This window comes from Pseudophryne corroboree, chromosome 2 (assembly GCF_028390025.1).
Source record: "Pseudophryne corroboree isolate aPseCor3 chromosome 2, aPseCor3.hap2, whole genome shotgun sequence".
Classification (NCBI taxonomy): domain Eukaryota; kingdom Metazoa; phylum Chordata; class Amphibia; order Anura; family Myobatrachidae; genus Pseudophryne; species Pseudophryne corroboree.
In genome coordinates, this window is record NC_086445.1 from 1011841834 (window position 1) to 1011862631 (window position 20798).

The following is a 20798-nucleotide window of genomic DNA, read 5'->3' on the forward strand; positions in this document are numbered from 1 at the left end:
GTGTACACATGTACAGTATATTTAGGTAAGTAGCGTACACATGTACAATATAATTAGGTAACTAGCGTATACATATACAGTATAATTAGGTAAGTAGTGTACCAGTAAATGTAGGTAAGTAGCATATACATATACAATATAATTAGGTAAGTAGCGTATACATATACAGTATAATTAGGTAAGTAGTGTATACATACACAGTATAATTAGGTAAGTAGTGTATACATATACAGTATATGTAGGTAAGTAGTTACACACACATGGTCAGGATCTCACGCCCCAACAAGATGATAATAAAAGTTACACTATGTTGCAGGGGAGGAGGTGAGAGAGGAGCGCACAATGCACATGTCACGGCAGCTGGAGCCGGGGAAGGAGGACCCCTGCTGGCCACACACGGGCAGCGCCGCTCACACCTGCGACTCCTGGGCGTGGAGTGCGAACCCCCGCGCATGCGCAGAGCAGCCCGACTGTCCCCAGTGCTGCTTCCTAACTCACCTGTGTCCTCTTCCCGGCTCCCTGCGCTCCCAGCCATGGTCAACTACAGGTTCCTGTCCGCAAGTAGGTGCCTCGTCTCTACTACTCCCTGTATGTGTGTACAATGTATGAGCTAGGTGCATCCTTACTGCTCGCAGTAACCACACACACACATACACACTGCGGCTGACACACAGTAATACCATAGCATACAGCATAAGACTGAGCATGTAACACTGCACTGTGTGAAGGTAAATCCTCCTTAGTTTATATAGGCTCTGTGCCTGTGTGTCTCCTGCCATTCTGATCTTACAATATATATATATATATATATATATATATATATATATATATATATATACACGACTGTACTGTGTATCATATTATTCTGTGTGTGAGTGATTGTCACACTCCACTGTGTGCTTGGTGCTGTACTGCAATCACACCTGTATGCTGCGTGTCTGAGGATGTACTACTATATATATATATATATATATATATATATATATATATATATATATATATATGTATATATATATATTTTTTTTTTTTTTCTATTTTTTTTTTAGTGTGTGTGTAATACATAATAATGATATACACTTTGCCTTGTCTCTGCCTCTCTGGCATCTCACAGGGCACCTGTACCAGGGCTAGGGACCAGGAAGTTGTTGGCATATTTGAGTCTCACAAGGAAGTTGTAGGCATTGTCAGATTATGTCACAGTGTCATAGGCTGTATAATTACTATTTGAAATCCTATAAACTCCTACCCTTTACCGTCCCATAATTCGTCACCCAGCCGGCTTTGTCACCAATACCAGGTATTACCAGGGGTGCAGACACTTGTTCCCTCTCCTGGGCTGCTGCATGCTCCAGGTGACCCATGGCACTATGGGGTACATTTACTAAGCAGTGATAAGAGCAGAGAAGTGAGCCAGTGGAGAAGTTGCCCATGGCAACCAATCAGCACTGAAGCAACATCTATAATTTGCATACTATAAAATTATACAGAGCTGCTGATTGGTTGCCATAGGCAACTTCTTCACTGGCTCACTTCTCCGCTCTTATCACTGTTTAGTAAATGTCCCCCTATGTCTTATCTCACAGTCCAGCATGTATCCTATGGGAGAAATATAGTAGGAGAAGGGCCTGGTGAAGAGTGGGGCCCAGTGTTACCGGGTCACCCCAAATTCACAATATGTTTGCAGGGGGAGAAGGTAACCAGTAAAAGCAGTGGGTGACTGTGAGAGAGAAAGAGGATGATGGGAGTGGATGAGAAGCAGTGGGTGACAGGGGGAGAGGGTAACTGGTAGAAGTAGGGGTGACTGTGAGAGTGAAAGGTGACGAGGAGAAGCAGGAGGTGACTGAGCGGATGACAAGCAGTGGGTGACAGGGTGAACATGACAGGGAGAGAGAGTGGGTGAAAGGGAGAGGCCAGAGCCAGGCATAGGCAAACTAGGCAATTGCCTAGGGCATTTGATATGCCTAGGGGCATCAGAAGCTTCTGCTGATTAAAATGATATGCGGCATGCCTATAATCTGTGTGTAGCATTTCATATGCAGATACAGCCACAGTCTCACACAGTATATAGGCATGCTGCATATCATTTTAATCAGCAGAATCTGCTTGTGCATCCTAGCCACATAGCAATGCAAATAAGATGCATTTTCATAAAAAAGGTGTCCGACGTTAGCATTGATGCAAGATTTGTGAGCACACATCTGTATCCAAGCAGAGGCAGAGGTCACAGTGTTAGTGGAAGTGTGAGTGCTGTGTGCATGTGAGTGGGTTGGTTGTGCAGTAGTGTTTGGAATATGTGTAAGGAGCATTATGTGTGTCATGTAAAAATGCATTAATAATGTGCAACATATGTGTAAGGGGCACTATGTGTGTCATTATGTGTATAAGGGCATTAATAATGTGCGGCATATGTGTAACAGGGTACTACTGTATGTGTGTCATTATGTGTATAGGGGCACTAAATGTGCAGCAAATGTGTAGGGGGCACTATGTGTGTCATTATGTGTATAAGGGCATTAATAATGTACGGCATATGTGTAAGGGACATTATTTGTAAAAGGGCATTAATAAAGGTTGTCATAATGTGTAAGGCACATTATGTTTATAAGGATATTAATAATGTGTCTCATGTGTAAGGTGCATTACTGTGTGGAATTGTGTATAAATGCATTACTAATGTGTGGCATTATGTGTATAAGGTGCTCTTCTATGTGGCGTTGCGTATAGAAAGGGCACTACTGTGTCATCTAATGTGAATAAAGAGCAATATGGTGTGGTGTAATGTGAATAAGGAGCAATTCAGTGTGATGTAATGTGAATAAGGGGCTTTACTGTGAGGAGTAACGTTTAACGTAAAGTGATACTACTGTGGGATGTAATATGAATTATGGACACTATCGCATGATCAAATGTGAATAAAGTTGCAGTATTGTGTGGCGTGATTGGAATTGTGGTGCCATGCCTCTTGCCAGCCTTTTTGGGCTGTGCGCCAAATGTGGGAACTGTTCCTATTTAAAACATAGGGGGTACAAACACCAAAATAAAGACTGCTATGGGTGAGGGGTGATGGTGCTGGGAAAGAGGTGCAAGGTCAGAGGCGGAACCAGCGGTGGTGCTAGGGGGCACCAGCCAAAATCTTGCCTAGGGCATCATATTGGTTAAGGCCGGCTCTGGGAGAGGCAGTTGATAATGGAGAGAGGGTTTGAGAGGCAGAGGGGGACGAAGAGGGTGATAGTGAGGCTCAGAGTAAGATGGGAAGTGAGTGACCGGAAGAAGCAGTGAATGACGGGGAGAGGGTGAAAGTGAGAGGATGACAGGCTGAGGCTGGGAGAGGCAGAGGGTGGCAGGAAGATGGTTACTGGAGAGAGTGACAGGGAGATGGAGAGGGTGACAGAGGCAGATGGTGACAGGAAGACAGAGAGAGTCGAGAGGTAGAGGGTATTTGTGACAGGGAGTAATAGAGAAGGGTGAAAGATTGAAGCAGTGGGTACGGAAGCGGCTGTCACCATTATTGCAATTAATTTAGTATACTGTATATTCCAGGTTAGGGGTGGGCGTGGGATAGCTGAACAGAGATTATATTAAGCAGCCTCCAGCACTTGTACTTATTGGTGTCTCTTTAGTCTTTTCCTACCTGACCTGCAGGGAAACTGCTTCCTCTGCTACTCCTCTCCTCCCTTATGATATTCTGCATCGGGGATAGTCACGAAATCATGATATCAGATCCCCGGACAGCCTGAGTGACAGAAAAATGCCGGGAAATAAGGAGGAAAGGGGAGGAGCTCAGAGGAGAGGGGACAGCGGTCCCTCCGGCCGGGCCCGGGCCGCAGTGCAGGCATCAGTGTAACTTCAGCGTTACTGATCAGCGGCGGGTGGTGCAGCGGCATATAACGAGTCAGTGTGACTCATTGCATATGGCACTGTCTGCGGGCCCCTACACTGCGGCAGGCCCCACAGGGTATTGCACCGGCTGCACCGCCACTAGTTCCACCACTGATCCTTGCAATGGATTTTTTTTTTTTTGTGCAATTTTATTTTTATTGTCAATAAGATTTCACAGCGAGGAATACTAAGTGATTTATTATGCAGACTAGCATAACAAGCGCCTTGAGACCTATTGGAGAAGGAGCACTATATAAATACAATTATTGTTATCATTATTATTATTACATATCCCTTTAATAACCTAATATAGATTTTCATGACCGATATAGAATAACCCGCCTGCTGGCATATGCAGCACGGGTCTTCCTGCCCTTTCAAATCAGAGGTTGCTGCACATGAACCTAATAAGCAATAGAGAGCAGACAGACTGTACAGCGAGTATAAGTTACTAGGAGAAACGCCCCGGTTTATGCTAACATCCTGCTGTAATAAGGTTGTGCTGGCAGGGTGTCTGCAGACAGCTACTTCGTCATTGCAATTACAGACGCCTGTACGGCTGATGGACGGAGCCAGTAATTATAAACTTATATAAAACAATTGCCAAAGCAGCATTTTTGGCTGAAGCGTCTGGTGTGGGGCAACAGCCCTTTCGTGAAAAGGAAACGAGAGCGACCCGAAGTGAAGGCTATTATGTGGGGATCCGGTCTTTAGGACGACGTGGTCACTAGGTCGACACATGAAAAGGCCGACATGAGATTTTCACTTTTTTTTTTAAATCTTATTTGAACATTTTCATACTTTACGATCCACGTGGACTACGATTGGGAGTAGTAACCTGTGCTGAGCGCAGCGAATCACCGCGCCCGAAGCATGGCGAGGGACACGGCGCACTGACTGGGGTTCCCGGTCACTTTACGTAGAAAACGACACAAAAAATAAATGAAAAACTCATGTAGACCATTTTCCATGTCGACCTAATGGCCGTGTTGACCTATTTCAGGTGTCGAACTAGTCACAGTCCACCAATAGTGGTCGATCTAATGACTGTCGACCCAGTAATCCACACCCGTTATGTGACTACTTCTTACATGGTGAGGAATACAGCAAGACTTCTATGCATACACAACAGTGGGGGGCATTCAAAGTGGGCAAAACCACAGTGTGACTTTACGGAGCCCCGTCACTTCTAGGTGCACCCTCGGTTTCCTGGAGACACACAATGGGACAGTATAATTAGCATAAAAGTTGACTTGAGAACATTGAATGTTGTTTTCCATATTCTGGGAGTGATATCGCTCTCCGCATGCCACAAACATCAAGTGTGGGCACTACAGAAATATATGGGGCTGTAAAGGATATTAACAGTGTGCAATAAATTCACAATTCTTTTTCATTTGTTGATTTCTCTAAAAAAAAAAAAAAAAAAAAAAAATATATATATATATATAAAGACCATTTGACATAATGTGTTTACAGAAACTTGGGGGGAAAAAACCTCAAACTTTTTGAAAAAGTTTTTCTCATCTCCTCTAATAGCTGCAGAACTCTGTTACAGTGATACCAAGGAGCAGAGGTGTAGCTAGGTGCCATGGTGCCCGGAGCAAGGGCATGTTTTGGTGCCTACCTCCCCTATACTGAATACTGAATTGGGGGCCTAGCCAACATGTGGTGGCATGTTACATTTGAAAAGAAACAATCTGATAATCTCCCAATGCCTCAATTGAAATAATGCCCCAAATGTGATCCCCCCCTCCCCCCCTAAACTCTCAATGAAAATACTGCCCCCCACACACTATTTTATAGTCCCCAATGCTTTAACCCCAGAACTGATATCCCAGACCTGATAATCCCACTATGCTTCAATGAAAATAATGTCCCAGAATTTCCTGAGAGGCAGAGAGAGGTGCTGCAACATCAATGTAGAGAGAAGTGCTGCAGCAGCCGGGGCAGAGAGAGGTGCTGCAACATCAATGTAGAGAGAAGTGCTGCAGCAGCCTGGCAGAGAGATTCCACAGCAGCCTGGGCAGGACAGAAGTAATCCTACTGCACAGCTACAAGCAGACAGTGAGACATATAAAGAGGGTGGGCAGAGCTCCTGCTGTCGCCTCTGGCCTGCCCTGTTCCCTACCTAGTCTCTGATTCAGTGTGTGCCCCCTGCTTCTACTGTTCTGCAGCTGCCAGTACAGTGGCCCGCGGGAAGGGTGTGGGGGTGGGTGGCAGCGCGCCCTCTAACTTTTTTGGCACCCGGAGCTCACGCTCCACTGAAGCCACCCTCGCTACACCCCTGCCAAGGAGAACGTAAAGTAAACATTCAGTAATTAGTGTACTCCCAGTCTTCCGCACAAACCGGTAAAGGTGTGTTATAATACATATTATATATAGAGCAGGTTGGGCACATCCCCAGAGAGCAGGCGGCCAAACCTGTTTTATTGTCTGTGAAATGTCACTTTGATTTCTGCCCCATATCCAGTCTATGGGGCTGTTCCACTGGGTGTGGTTCGTTTTATCGACCAGTGTCTAGGTCGACAATGTTTAGGTCGACCACTATAGGTCGACAGTCACTAGGTTGACATGGATGGAAGGTCGACAGGGTTTCTAGGTCGACATATGCTAGGTCGACAGGTCTAAAGGTCGACATGAGGATTTTTTTTTTTTTTTTTGGTGTCGTTTTCTTCGTAAAGTGACCGGGATCCCAAATTAGTGCACCGCGTCCGCTCGCCATGCTTCGGGCATGGTGCCTTCGCTCCGCTACCGCTTCGCTCGGCACACTTTACCGTTCCAATCGAACTCCACATGGATCGTTAAGTATGAAAAAATCCAAAAAAAAATAAAAAAATTTAAAAACTCATGTCGACCTTTAGACCTGTCGACCTAGCACATGTCGACATAGAAACCCTGTCGACCTTCCATCCATGTCGACCTAGTGACTGTCGACCTATAGTGGTCGACCTAAACATTGTCGACCTAGACACTGTCGATCTCCAGACCGGATCCCGTTCCACCCACCGCTCCTAACTCTGGATAATCAAATTGTAACCACTGCTGCTTATTTTCCTGGGAACACTTTACGTTGTGATCAGAAGTGCATGTGATGTGTGTATGTATGTTTCCTGTCATGCTTTAACCATATCCCCCCAAAAAATATCTGTCTCGTGTTACAAGAATGTGTCAGTTGTATACTGTACTTGTAACCTCAGTGTGATCATGTTGTAAAACAGGAATATGTTTTGCTCACATCTCTGATAAACTGTAATCTTTGAAATCATACAGGGAGCCGGATGTACAAAGCATTACTTCCGTGTTGCAATACATGCTGCAACGTTATCGGGGTACATACCGGTGATAATATCGCAAAGGACAACTCTTCTGATAAGAGCTGTCCTTTGCAAATGGGGAATTTTATGGTTTACGACCCAGGGGCCCTTTTGTGCTGAGTGATGCAGATGCTATGGGAGGGGGGGGGGGGGGCTTCTATTTGGTAACGCCATACATAGATGGTGTTACTCTCCGGGTTTTGACTACATATGGAAATGGCTGCAGTTTCAGCTTTAGTACATCCTGCCCAGGGTGCACTGCTGTCCACGGTATTCATGGTGCGATGCTTCTAGTCTCGCCGTTACGCAAAGTGGGCTAGATGTTATAATGCTCTTCGCTGCCACACGTCCTGCCCAGATGGATATTAAATGGCTGGGGTTTGGGAGAGTGACCTGCTGGCCGGGGGGTCTTCCAGCCGTTAGGCAAGTGTATTCTAAACTGTTGATAATCCAATCCTAGGAAGAATTCGAAAATATGTTCCCACTGCTCAAACCTGATCCACTGATCTGCTCCAACGCACTGTGCAGGGCAACTGTCACCTTGTCCCCAGCAGGCTAGATTCAGAATGTAGGAGTTTGGTTTATTCTTACAGGCTGTTTATCATCTACCAGCAACAGATGGCCGCCAGCTCCTACTTCCTGCATTGTTGCCATATTTGTCTTTGCTTATAGGACCTTTTTTTTTTTTTTTTAAATACATGTGGACATGTTATTACAGGTGTAGGGCAGGATGGACTAACACTAAATTGTGATACAAGGATCTATCAGGCGATTTGTTTATCGAAAAGTCTCTACACAGGACACGTGGGCACCCTCTGAGGTCAGAGGAGAGAAAGTTTCATACCGAAAGAAGAAAAGGGTTCTTCACAGTAAGGGTAGTAAAAATTTGGAATTCTCTGCCAGAGAAGGTAGTAATGGCGGACTCAGTTAATATGTTTAAAAATGGATTAGACAAATTCCTAGCTGAAAGACATATCCAAGGATATAGCATTTAAAGGTAGAGAATGTTAGAAAAAGCATGAATTATAGCGGTTATTTAGACTTAAAAACAGAAATTAATCTGGGTCATTATAGTTCGACTGGTTCCATGCAGAGTAGTGTAAGAATTATAACACAGGTTAAACTCGATACACATATAGGGGAATATCCAATTAGCCCCGTTTTTTTGCCGGAGCTAATTGTCTTGCCGGGGGCTATCTAATTAGCCCGATAAGCCGGCGCGTGCCGCGGCTTATCTGGGATTTTGTTTCACTGAACCTGTGTGTTTTTCGGGAGAAAGGTTTTTTTTTTAAAGGCGATCTATATGGATAGCCTGTAAAAAAAAAAACTTGGTGAAACATTGGAAAAAAGTCAGATAAACAGCCGAAAACGGCCGTTTTTCGGACCCGATGTTTTAACGGGGATAATTGGATATCCCCCTTTGTCTTTTTTCAACCTCATCTACTATGTTACTATGTGATCAAACCATCACAAAGATCCCTCTCTGTCCCCACTGCGGCTTGCCAGTGTGCAATTGGATTTCCGGGTCATTAAACAGAAGTCCTCACACCGCGAGGGACAGCTTATATCAGAAGAGCTGCGCTGAGCGGAATTACACATGCATACGGCAGAACTAAACACAGTGATACATGGGATAAGGGGCGGGATTTATACGTGATACATCCCGCCTATAGCAGTTGTCTGTCTTTGAATTAAATGTATTGATTCCATATATTATTGAGATTAAGGGTAATGTGTCTCCATTTGAAGGTTGGAGGGCCGGCCGGTGTGACCCCTGAGGGCTATAATTACTGTTTATAGTCTGACAGTCCAAATGATTAACATGATTTTTAAGACTATGATCATTCAATTAAAATGAGAGAACATAAACAACCACTTTATATTATAGCAATACACAAAACATAGCAGGGATCCTATTGGCATATAAAGTAATAATTTTAATGAATATAAAAACAATAATGCTGACATTTCTGAAATGAATATACAGCGTAACGATGATAGGGAAGAACTATAATGTTTATGGGGTATTTTTACTAATTATTGAGTTGTAGATCTGATAATTGCAATTTCTTATTGCTGCTGTTCACATCAATGAGATATTAATGTGCAGGCGGATCCGGTCTCTAGGTTGGACAGTAACTAGGTCGACATGTTCTAGGTCGACAGGTCAAAAGGTCGACATGAGTTTTTCACATTTTTTTAATTTTTCTTAACTTTTTCATACTTAACGATCCACGCGGACGACGATTGGGAACGGTAACCTGTGCCGAGCGCAGCGGTAGTGAAGCGAGGGGACACGGTGCACTAATTGGGGTTCCCGGTCACTGTACGGAGAAAACGACACAAACCCCCCCATAAAAAAACTCATGTCGACCTAGAGACCCTGTTGACCAATAGTGGTCGACCTAGACACTGTTGATCTAGTTACTGTCGACCTTGCATACCACACCCTGTTAGGAATGTACTAACGATCACCTGCAAGGAGAGGGACTGTGAAAGGAGCCCGTCCCTGCGATGAGAATAGAAGTGAGATGATCATATAAAGCAGTCATTTCACTCTTATATTGTGAGCTGAGGCGTTCTGCACTCTCCCGGTCTACTGACCACGCATATACAGCGGAAATTGGCGGGGAGGGTTCTGGAGGAACCCTCTCCTAGTAATTATTGCAACATAGTAACCAACTGCTATAGGATAACTCCATCTGGAGAGTTGCGCTGAGTTGCAATCTCCTCCTCCTCCTCCTCCTCCTCCTCCTCCTCTCCCCCCCCCCCGGGAGATCAATTAGCCTGCAGTAATCTACCGTCGCTAATTGAATCCTCCCCCCCCCCTCCTTTAAGCAGGTAAATCTGTGCATCTACAGTCACTGAGAACCTGTGCCTTAAAATATTTTCCCTACTTTTCACATGGCGGCTGCAAACTAAAATCCTCATAAACTCTCATGGAGACCTGTGTTAGCTTAACATTAATTCTCTAGTACCCCTTTTCCACTGCCTCAGTAACCTGGGTTATTGCTGGGTTAACCCAGGTCGCGGCTCAGTGTAAAAGGGTCCTTGTATAGTAACCCGGCGTCAGCAACCCGGGAATCCGACCCTGGTGCAGTGTAAATGGCGCCATCCTGGTTATCTGACCCGGGTTTTGCTTAAAAGCTGCTGATTGGCTGTGTATGCAGAGGTCCGCCTCAAGGGAGTGGCTGTGACATGCAGGGGAGACCCAAGTTAATTGTAAACAAGGCAAATGGCAAAATGTTGTGGGTTATTTATACCGAGTTGAAATGCAGGGTTACTCGACCCGGGGTATTCAAAAGTGGCGCTTTTAGACTGCACCTCGACCCGGGATATATTTGTGCTGTGAAAGGGTTATAAGCCGCACTAAGCAGGTTTCATCCTCATGGTTAATTGGCCCGGCACCATAAATGTGATTGCCAAAGTTGTCTGGAAATTTGAAGTGAGTGGATGTGGGCCTGCAGGCTGCCTAGGCCCCCAGAAGATTTAGTGACTTTGATACTGTAAAATACATTTTAGATGCTTTTTTAACACTCCTTTAATCAATTGCTTATGCAGCTAAAGTGCTGGGCGTGAAGCAAAAAATGCCATTTGGGCTCCTAAACAGGTAATTTTTTGCACATTTCTGCTCACCAGCACTGGGGCTGTTAGCAGAAACGATATTGGTGCACCCATTGGCAGAAACAATTGAATAGCTGTTGGCTGGTGTGCCACAAATTCACTGCTGACGGGGGGAATGCCACCAATTCACATTATGCACAAGTGCACCAACTCACTGCCAACTCACTATGCCATTATGACACACTGTCCCGATTTCTAATTATACGCCTCGCTACCCCCCTTCCCCATTAGAATTTTTTCTAACTTGCTGATCTCAGCTTCTGTGAATGCTGCAGCAGATTCCTGTCCTGTTACTTTTTCGTCAGCGATATACAGGCCAGTGAAGGAAGAGAGTGAGGGAGACGACAGATGGGAGCACCCCTGCGTTATTTGTAATGCTAGGAGTACCATTTTTCTTTATCATCCACTAGGGGTCACTGGAGTACTCTTGGGATATGGACGGGCGTAGCCGAACAAAGGCACTGAATATTCAAATTTAGGACCCTCCCCCCCCTCCATATCCCCAAGTACCTCAGTGTACTTTGCCAGTGTTTTTTCGGTGCTCACAGATGAACATCGGCTTGTGGCAATGGCCACTTTTCAGAAGATTTTTATTTTTATTTTTAATTTTTACACTTCCCGTCCCAGTTTCTGGAAAAACTTGGGTCCGGGATGGTGCCGCTGCAAGGCAGCGTATGGCGTGTCGGTCCTCACAAAGAGCACCCTCACAGCCACAGGCGCTATAGGGCAGCGCATGGCGTGTCGGTCCTCACAAAGAGCACCCTCACAGCCACAGGCAGCCACTGTCTCCTGCAAGCTGAACGGAGCTTACAGAAAGAAGATCCGTTACAGCCAGGATGTGACAAAGAGCTGGAAGAAGGACTGAAACGGAGCTTACAGAGAGCTCGTCACAGCCAGGATGGAGCAAGGTATGGGTGTCAGGGCGGTCAGCTCACGCTGCCGCCCTGCTGTGTGAGTGTTATACTGTACAGGGAGCTGGCCGCCGCTGAGCACGCCGCTGACGGGTCCCGCTGAAGTAGTAAGGACCACTTCTTATATATGAAGTTCCACCTCACTCGTACATGACTCTCCCTGCGCTGAACTAAGCAGAGCGGCCGCACGTCACTCAGACGCCGGCCGCTCTTACTGCTCTGATGGCCCGGCACCGCTACATAAGCAGAGCGGCCGCACGTCACTCAGACGCCGGCCGCTCTCACTGCCCTGATGCGGCACCGCTACACGCCGCCGACACTCTCCGGGCGCTGAACTAAGCAGAGCGGCCGCACGTCACTCAGACGCCGGCCGCTCTCACTGCTCGGATGGCCCGGCACCGCTACACGCCGCCGAGACTCTCCTGGGTACTAAAGAGTGGCCGCACGTCACTCAAGGACGCCGGCCACTCTCCCAGTGAAACACCGCAGACACAGGGAGACTGTGTACTGCTGTAGGAAGGAGCTTCCGGTCAGCTCCCCGGCGCTACATTCAGGCTCTCCTGCTCTCCCTGCACCCGATCCCCGTACGCTGCAGGTAACATGGGGATGCAGGGGGGGGAGGGGGAATAATACCCATAGCAGCAGCAAAGGCTGCATGGGTTCAAAATAAACAAGCAGCGCAGCACTTTAAACAATGTACATGTGTACTGTGATATATGTTTCAGCACGTTTTATATATATAATATATAATGAAGCTTTTGCTGGCAGAACTGTCTATAATATCAGTATGAACTGTGATTATATGTGTAAACACTTTGTATATATATATAATATATATATGAGGCTTTGGCTGGCCATGGGTTAGCAGTGGCATAACCTATTGCACGTTTAACCATGTTTTCTGTTATTTTTGGTTAAGGTTGCAAGATAAATACACTGCAGGCAGTGCTCATATTAATTGACTAAATGCATATATTTTACTGTATCCTACACCTGGGTTATCACTGTATAATAGGCTATTAAGCATAGTAACTGTATAATAGGCTATTAAGCCTATATTAAAACTGCAGCAAGTAACCTGTACTGTGATTTTCTGTGAAAGCATGGCATGACGGCCATTTTAATCATTGCTGGTTTTCCAGTTATAATTCCAGACCATACACCTCTACTCCACAAGGAGGCGCAGGGGTGTTAGTGGGAATTTTTTACTTCAGGATAATCTAGAACATTCCTGCCCTACATCTTTAAGCCACCAGAAGGCGCAGGGGTGTTAGTAGGAATTTGGTTCGGGTTTCATGCCTATGTGAACTGCTTTTCACATAAAGAACACTTTAGTTTCCTAATAAATATGCTGTTCAGCAATAACATATATATATATATATATAGATATATATGCCATATAATAATGTTATTAAGTCGTGCAAGTGTCTGTCTGTTGCCTATTATGATGTCTGTCTACATAGCAAATAAGGCTCTAGTGCAGACTAAAAATGTTAACATTGGCAATTCAAATTAAAACAGCGGTAATCGGAGTCTCAGAATAACTCCGCCAGCGCTAACAAAAGACAATCTTTCCAAAGTGACAATTTTCCTTTGGGTACCAGAGTGTTTATTTCACTAGTCTTATAATTTAATGCACGATTCTATGTCAAATCTCACACCGATAACTACAAGTGAGAAGGGTACATTAGTCCAGCATTCAGATAGTGCGGGGTTTTGGACAACCATACATAATCGTTTCCAAAAGGACGCGATCCGCCATTGGTATATGCGTTTCTGTCAAACATTATAAAAACCACAGATACATTTGGGTCACTAGAATCTATGTATGAAACCATGCCGATCACGGTTCAAAAAAGCTGCAGAGTATATCTGTAAAGCTTCTGCTAACGCCGGTTATTTTCATTGTCGCTAGTTAAGCGCGACAAGGCCAGAGCTTGTTTGCGCCTGAATTTGATATATGTGTAACGGCATTTTATCCCTATAGGATATTCTGCCATTAGCGCATACAGTATACTTGTAACGGTGTTTTATTCCTTTATAAGAAACAGTCACGCCTTGTAACGACAGGACGTTACAGTCAGCAAGCCAGTGGTTTGATGACCTCTTTTACAATTGTGGAAGTGCGTCTTTTCATGTTACATTTGCGAGGTTTCATGACTTCAACTCATATATGTCTCAGCTATTTACAGCTTAGAGTACAAAACTGCTTCTGGCGAACGGTTTGGCAGGTTGTCATTTAGTCTTTGCTGGTTTATAAACCAGGCAATAGTACGCCAACAGAGTCAAAGTTACTTATTCCCCTCTGTTTGAGCAAAATCAAACAGCTCCGTTGCAATATCAATCAGCAAGTCATTTACTACAGTTAGAAAATGGATTTTCTGCAGTTAGTTTTTGCTTATTGCAGCCACAAAATTGTATAATTGCGTTTGATCTTCACAATGCGTATTTACCCAGTCCGGTTTCTTCATCATAGGTTCTAGCGTTTGAAAATCGCCACAACCATTAACCATTTCATTTATACCGTTGCTTATCGCTTCCGGTATTTACCAAAGTGATGTTGGAATAATAGCTCATCTCACATAAGAACTATGTATCAACAAAGTTCCTCTATCTTGCGCTACTAAGTTATACTGCGGTAGCAGATTAAGTTCGAAAACAATCACATCTAAGTCTGTCTAAACGATGTCAATTCCTAGGTAAGATTATAAATACGGTAAATCAAAGACTTTTACCTACTACACCAACAAGAACAAAAGTACACGCACACTAGCGGTACATTGGTGTATTCAATTATTAAGAATAAAGATGTGTTTTCAATTTAGTGCACCACCCTTCAATCGCGTTTCCCACAGAGGGACAAGGGTGCGTATACTCTGGACGACAGTCACAGAGAGTCAGGATTTGTAGTTAAAATCAACGCAAAGGTTCTAAAACACGACAGATTCCTGTCGATAAAGGTACTAGAACTCTGTGCATTTTACAATGCAATAGATAAATGTCCTACATCTCTGTGCATTTTACAATGCAATAAATGATTCGCTTTCAGTCTGACCAGGGATAGACTCTGGTTTCTCTTCATAACAAATAAATCTTTCGTTTTTTACTAAAGATTTCTGTGGAGAGGAACAACCGTGAGTTTCATGTAATTTTTTTTTTTTTTTTTCATGCCTGGCTCACGCTGCCCTTAAGCAGTCAAACAAAGCAAAGGCAGTTGCATACTCAACAACCAGTGAGAACCAATAAGCCGCATGGCAAGGCGGTAGGTAACTCAAATCTTCAATGGCTCAGAACGCTATTATGTGAAAATGTCAAGACATCAATCCGTGAGTGGACATCTGTTAGACAGGCGATCTCAACCGTCAGGGTTTGGATCTTAAAAACTGGACATTAAATCCAGAGGTGTTTCATATGTGAGTCCACAGAAGGGGGTTACCCTCAGGTATACATGAGGGCATCTCGCCACAATTACAAAAGCTCAGTATGTGTACATCACATTCATGGGGTCATTCAGCATCGTGTATCTGGCTCCACCATTGTCCGCTTCTTTCTTCGTTGCCAAAACGGATCAGAAGACAGTTCGTCACAGTCATACTGGTGGTATCTCATGGGTTTCAGAGAAGTTTGCTTCTCGAATTTTCAAGGAATACTTGCACACGATCTTGGCCCGCTCATAATACGTCCAACCTGTTACATCAGGGAACGTTCTTTTACCCATAGTTACCTATGTACCTATTATCTATGTACCGCAGCTGCGGTTGACGGGGTGAGGGTTCAGACCGCCCTCTTAAAAAAATAGAGCATTACAGTATCGGTTATACCAACCATGTCACGAAATACTAAGCCGCTTAAGGCAGCTCATGACTAAAAAAAAAAAAAAAAAAAATTTCGTGTGCTTACATAGGGTGTAAACCTCGGAAGTTTCCAACATCATACTTCAAGTACCCGTATTCTGTTAAACAGGATGGGATGGCAAACTGCGTTCATCTGCACTAAGAGGGCAGGTATCTGTGTGGTAAACTTATTTTCAAAGCGTTTGCCTCTATTTGCGTCTGTCAACATCTTTCTACAAGGTGTCACCAAAGTTCAGACTCTATTTATCCCACCTACAGCGCCAGGCGATTTGAGGTGGGGTTTAGATTTTCTTACAGTTTCATATTTTGGAACCCTTTCAACAAATGGGGATTAAGTTTCTCACTTTGGAAAACATTTTTCTTCTAGCCTTGCCTTCGGCAATGGTGCTTCGACAAGGGGTTTGTTTTCATATTTGGGTGCCTTGTATTCCAAGCCACCGTATTTGAGTTTTCTCATGACAAAGCAGATCTTCGGACGAAATCCGCTTTCGTATTCTTCACATCAATATACCAATAGTGGTTCCTGTGTGGACAGCACATTCTAAAATTCTGAATGTGGTACACGCGTTACGCGTTTATATATGTACCGAACGTCTACAGTACGTGATATGAATACGTTGTTGTTATATATGATACTGTAAACTGGGGTTAGCCAGTTTCTCAGCAGACATTATCCAGTTGAATAATAATGACTACAAGTCAGGCTTACTTTAAGGCTAAGTTACAATCGCCTACGTCAGTAATAGTTCATTCCACAGGTTCTGTGGGAATGTCAGACCCAGCGGGTCGTGGAGAGTCTACGACGCGGCTACATAGCCTTCAGTGCACCACGTTTGTGCACGTTTACACGTTATAAATGGTGGCGCCATCAGCATTTAGCTTTGGCTGCCTACTGTTACAAGTATCAAACAGCTCTCCCGCCCACGAGGGAAGCTTTGGTACGTCCCAAGAGTACTCCAGTGACCCCTAGTGGATGATAAAGAAAATAGGATTTTGGTACTTACCAGGTAAATCCTTTTCTTTGAATCCATAGGGGGCACTGGACGCCCACCCAGAGCTTATGGTAACACATTTTCACCGGTTGGTTCAAATTATAAGTTCTATCGGTTAAGCTGTCAACTTTTTAGTTGACAATAAGGTTACGAGTCAACTTTGTGGTTGTCCGTTATGTTATAGGGATTCTCCATTGTCAACCTCTCTATATCCTGTTCGCTCAGTAAAAAACACTGGCAAAGTACACTGAGGTACTTGGGGATATGGAGGGGGGGGAGGGTCCTAAATTTGAATATTCAGTGCCTTTGTTCGGCTACGCCCGTCCATATCCCAAGAGTACTCCAGTGCCCCCTATGGATTCAAAGAAAAGGATTTACCTGGTAAGTACCAAAATCCTATTGTTGTCAGGCCAGGAGGACTGCTGTTTTGTCTATGGTCAGGATGGTGCCTCACTCCCCCTTCACCAGCACCCCTTGCAGGTGCCATTCTGGCCATCCTCTACTTATGGCTCTGCTTTTTACTCACAATTGAAGTATAAATGTGTATTTATTGATATTTGTACTTAATCACGGTGAAGTTTTGTAGCAGAAGGAAAGTACAAGCATGGCCGTAACTAGGCTGGTGCGGCCGAGCCCGCTACTACTATACATTGCAGCGGGGAGCAGGTAGTGACTGTCGTCCTGTGCCCCCTCTGCTGCAGTGTTTGTTTGCTGTGTGCCCACTGCTATGTATAATAGTAATGGTGTGCCCAGGCTAGTTCACTGCAGCCCTGCCTCAGACAGCCAGACTCACTGACCTCCGCTGCGGCTCCTGTCTGTCGGGATAGACACATTAACTGGGTGTGTGCTGCATATAGGGAGGGAAGAGGATGGGGTACTACTTCTACTGTGTTGCATAATGTGTAAGGGGCACTATTGTGCGGTGTTATGTGAATTATGGACGCTACTGTGCTGTGTAGCGGGAACAACAGACACTGCTGTGTGGTGTCATGTGAATAACTGACTCTACTGTGCGGCGTAATGTGAATAATGGACACTACTGTGTGGTGTGATGTGAATAAGGGACACAACTGTGCAGTGTAACGTGTCTAACAGACGCTACTGTGCGGTGTAGCATGGATAACGGACGCTACTGTGCGGTGTAGCATGGATAACGGACGCTACTGTGTGGTGTAGCATGGATAACGGACGCTACTGTGCGGTGTAATGTGAATAAGGGACACTACTGTGCAGTGTAACATATATAACAGACGCTACTGTGCGGTGTAACGTGGATAACGGACGCTACTGTGTGGTGTAACGTGGATAATGGATGCTACCGTGCGGTGTAATGTGTATAATGGATGCTACTGTGCGGTGTAACGTGTATAATGGATGCTACTGTGCGGTTCAACGTGGCTAACGGATGCTGCTGTGCGGTGCAACTTGGATAACGGACGCTGCTGTGTGGTGTAACGTGGATAACGGACGCTACTGTGCGGTGTAATGTGGATAACGGACGCTGCTGTGCGATGTAACATGGATAACGGACGCTACTGTGCGGTGTAACGTGGCTAACGGATGCTACTGTGCGGTGTAACGTGGCTAACGGATGCTACTGTGCGGTGTAACGTGGCTAACGGATGCTACTGTGCGGTGTAACGTGGCTAACGGATGCTACTGTGCGGTGTAACGTGGATAACGGACGCTACTGTGCGGTGTAATGTGGATAACGGACGCTGCTGTGCGATGTAACATGGATAACGGACGCTACTGTGCGGTGTTATGTGGAAAACAGACGCTACTGTGTAATGTGAATAAGGGACACTACTGTGCGATGTAATGTGAATAAGGGACACTACTGTGCGATGTAATGTGAATAATGGACACTGATGTAATGTGAATAACTGTGAGATGTAATGTGAATAAGGGACACTAGTGTGTGATATAATTTGAATAAGGGGCACTACTGTGTGTTGTAATTTGAATTGGGGGTATAGTAGTGTGGCCACTCTCCTTCCTTGTGAGGCCATGCCCCTTTTCCGGTTGCACGCTTTTGGTGTGTTTTGTCCCTATTTAAAATATGAGGGGGGGGGGGCATTGATGCTCTTTCTGGCACAGGGCATGAAATGGTCTAGATATGGCTTTGAGTACAAGGCTGCTGCTTGCAGAGTTGGAGGTGTGCAAGTCACAAGTGTGTTAATAAAGAATTGCTTAAAAATGGGATCCGGTCTGAAGATCAACAATGTTTAGGTCGACAGTCACTAGGTCGACAGGGTTGGGTGGTCGACAGGGTTTCTAGGTCGACATGTGCTAGGTCGACAGGTCAAAAGGTTGACATGAGTTTTTCACAATTTTTTTTCTTTTTTTGATCTTTTTCATACTTAACGATCCACGTGGACTACGATTGGAACGCTTCGCTTGCCATGAGAGGGGACACGGTGCACTAATTCGGTTTCCCAGTCACTGTACGCAGAAAACGACACAAAAAAACAACAACTCATGTTGACCTTTTGCCCTGTCGACCTGTCACATGTCGGCCTAGAAACTAGTGATGTGCACCGGAAATTTTTCGGATTTTGGATTCGGACGCGTTTTGGCAAAACCTCACCGAAAATTTTTTGTCGGATTCGGGTGTGTTTTGGATTCGGGTGTTTTTTTTACAAAAAACCCTAAAAAACAGCTTAAATCATAGAATTTGGGGGTCATTTTGATCCCATAGTTTTATTAACCTCAATAACCATAATTTCCACTCATTTCCAATCTATTCTGAACACCTCACAATATTATTTTTAGTCCTAAAATTTGCACCGAGGTCGCTGGATGGCTAAGCTAAGCGACACAAGTGGCCGACACAAACACCTGGCCCATCTAGGAGTGGCACTGCAGTGTCAGGCAGGATGGAACTTCAAAAAAATTGTCCCCAAACAGCACATGATGCAAAGAAAAAAAGAGGCGCACCAAGGTCGCTGTGTGACTAAGCTAAGCGACACAAGTGGCCGACACAAACACCTGGCCCATCTAGGAGTGGCACTGCAGTGTCAGGCAGGATGGCACTTCAAAAAAATTGTCCCCAAACAGCACATGATGCAAAGAAAAATGAAAGAAAAAAGAGGTGCAAGATGGAATTGTCCTTGGGCCCTCCCACCCACCCTTATGTTGTATAAACAGGACATGCACACTTTAACAAACCCATCATTTCAGCGACAGGGTCTGCCACACGACTGTGACTGAAATGACTGGTTGGTTTGGGCCCCCACCAAAAAAAGAAGCAATCAATCTCTCCTTGCACAAACTGGCTCTACAGAGGCAAGATGTCCACCTCATCATCATCCTCCGATTCCTCACCCCTTTCACTGTGTACATCCCCCTCCTCACAGATTATTAATTCGTCCCCACTGGAATCCACCATCTCAGGTCCCTGTGTACTTTGTGGAGGCAATTGCTGCTGGTGAATGTCTCCACGGAGGAATTGATTATAATTCATTTTGATGAACATCATCTTCTCCACATTTTCTGGAAGTAACCTCGTACGCCGATTGCTGACAAGGTGAGCGGCTGCACTAAACACTCTTTCGGAGTACACACTGGAGGGAGGGCAACTTAGGTAGAATAAAGCCAGTTTGTGCAAGGGCCTCCAAATTGCCTCTTTTTCCTGCCAGTGTACGTACGGACTGTCTGACGAGCCTACTTGGATGCGGTCACTCATATAATCCTCCACCATTCTTTCAATGGTGAGAGAATCATATGCAGTGACAGTAGACGACATGTCAGTAATCGTTGGCAGGTCCTTCAGTCCGGACCAGATGTCAGCACTCGCTCCAGACTGCCCTGCATCACCGCCAGCGGGTGGGCTCGGAATTCTTAGCCTTTTCCTCGCACCCCCAGTTGCGGGAGAATGTGAAGGAGGAGATGTTGATGGGTCACGTTCCGCTTGACTTGACAATTTTCTCACCAGCAGGTCTTTGAACCTCTGCAGACTTGTGTCTGCCGGAAAGAGAGATACAACGTAGGTTTTAAATCTAGGATCGAGCACGGTGGCCAAAATGTAGTGCTCTAATTTCAACAGATTGACCACCCGTGAATCCTGGTTAAGCGAATTAAGGGCTCCATCCACAAGTCCCACATGCCTAGCGGAATCGCTCTGTTTTAGCTCCTCCTTCAATGTGTCTGAACTGACTTCACGTGTGGCAAGTTCAAAGGGTTGCAGAACCTTGCACAACGTTGAAATCATTCTCCACT

At 45.0% G+C, this 20798-nt stretch overlaps 1 protein-coding gene and 1 non-coding gene across 2 annotated transcripts in view; both read left to right on the plus strand.

The window, feature by feature from the left end:
• The first annotated feature begins 336 nt into the window (after nt 1-336).
• Nucleotides 337-20798, plus strand: part of FAM3B (FAM3 metabolism regulating signaling molecule B) — a 142644-nt gene continuing 122182 nt past the window's right edge. Inside the window, exon 1 of the mRNA XM_063956598.1 lies at nt 337-561. Coding sequence (XP_063812668.1) covers nt 453-561 — 109 coding nt within the window. The 5' untranslated portion in view covers nt 337-452. The remainder of the gene's footprint in view (nt 562-20798) is intronic.
• On the plus strand, nt 14794-14910 carry LOC135054148 (U5 spliceosomal RNA). Its single transcript, XR_010243390.1, has one exon. It is a non-coding gene; the product is annotated as a U5 spliceosomal RNA (small nuclear RNA).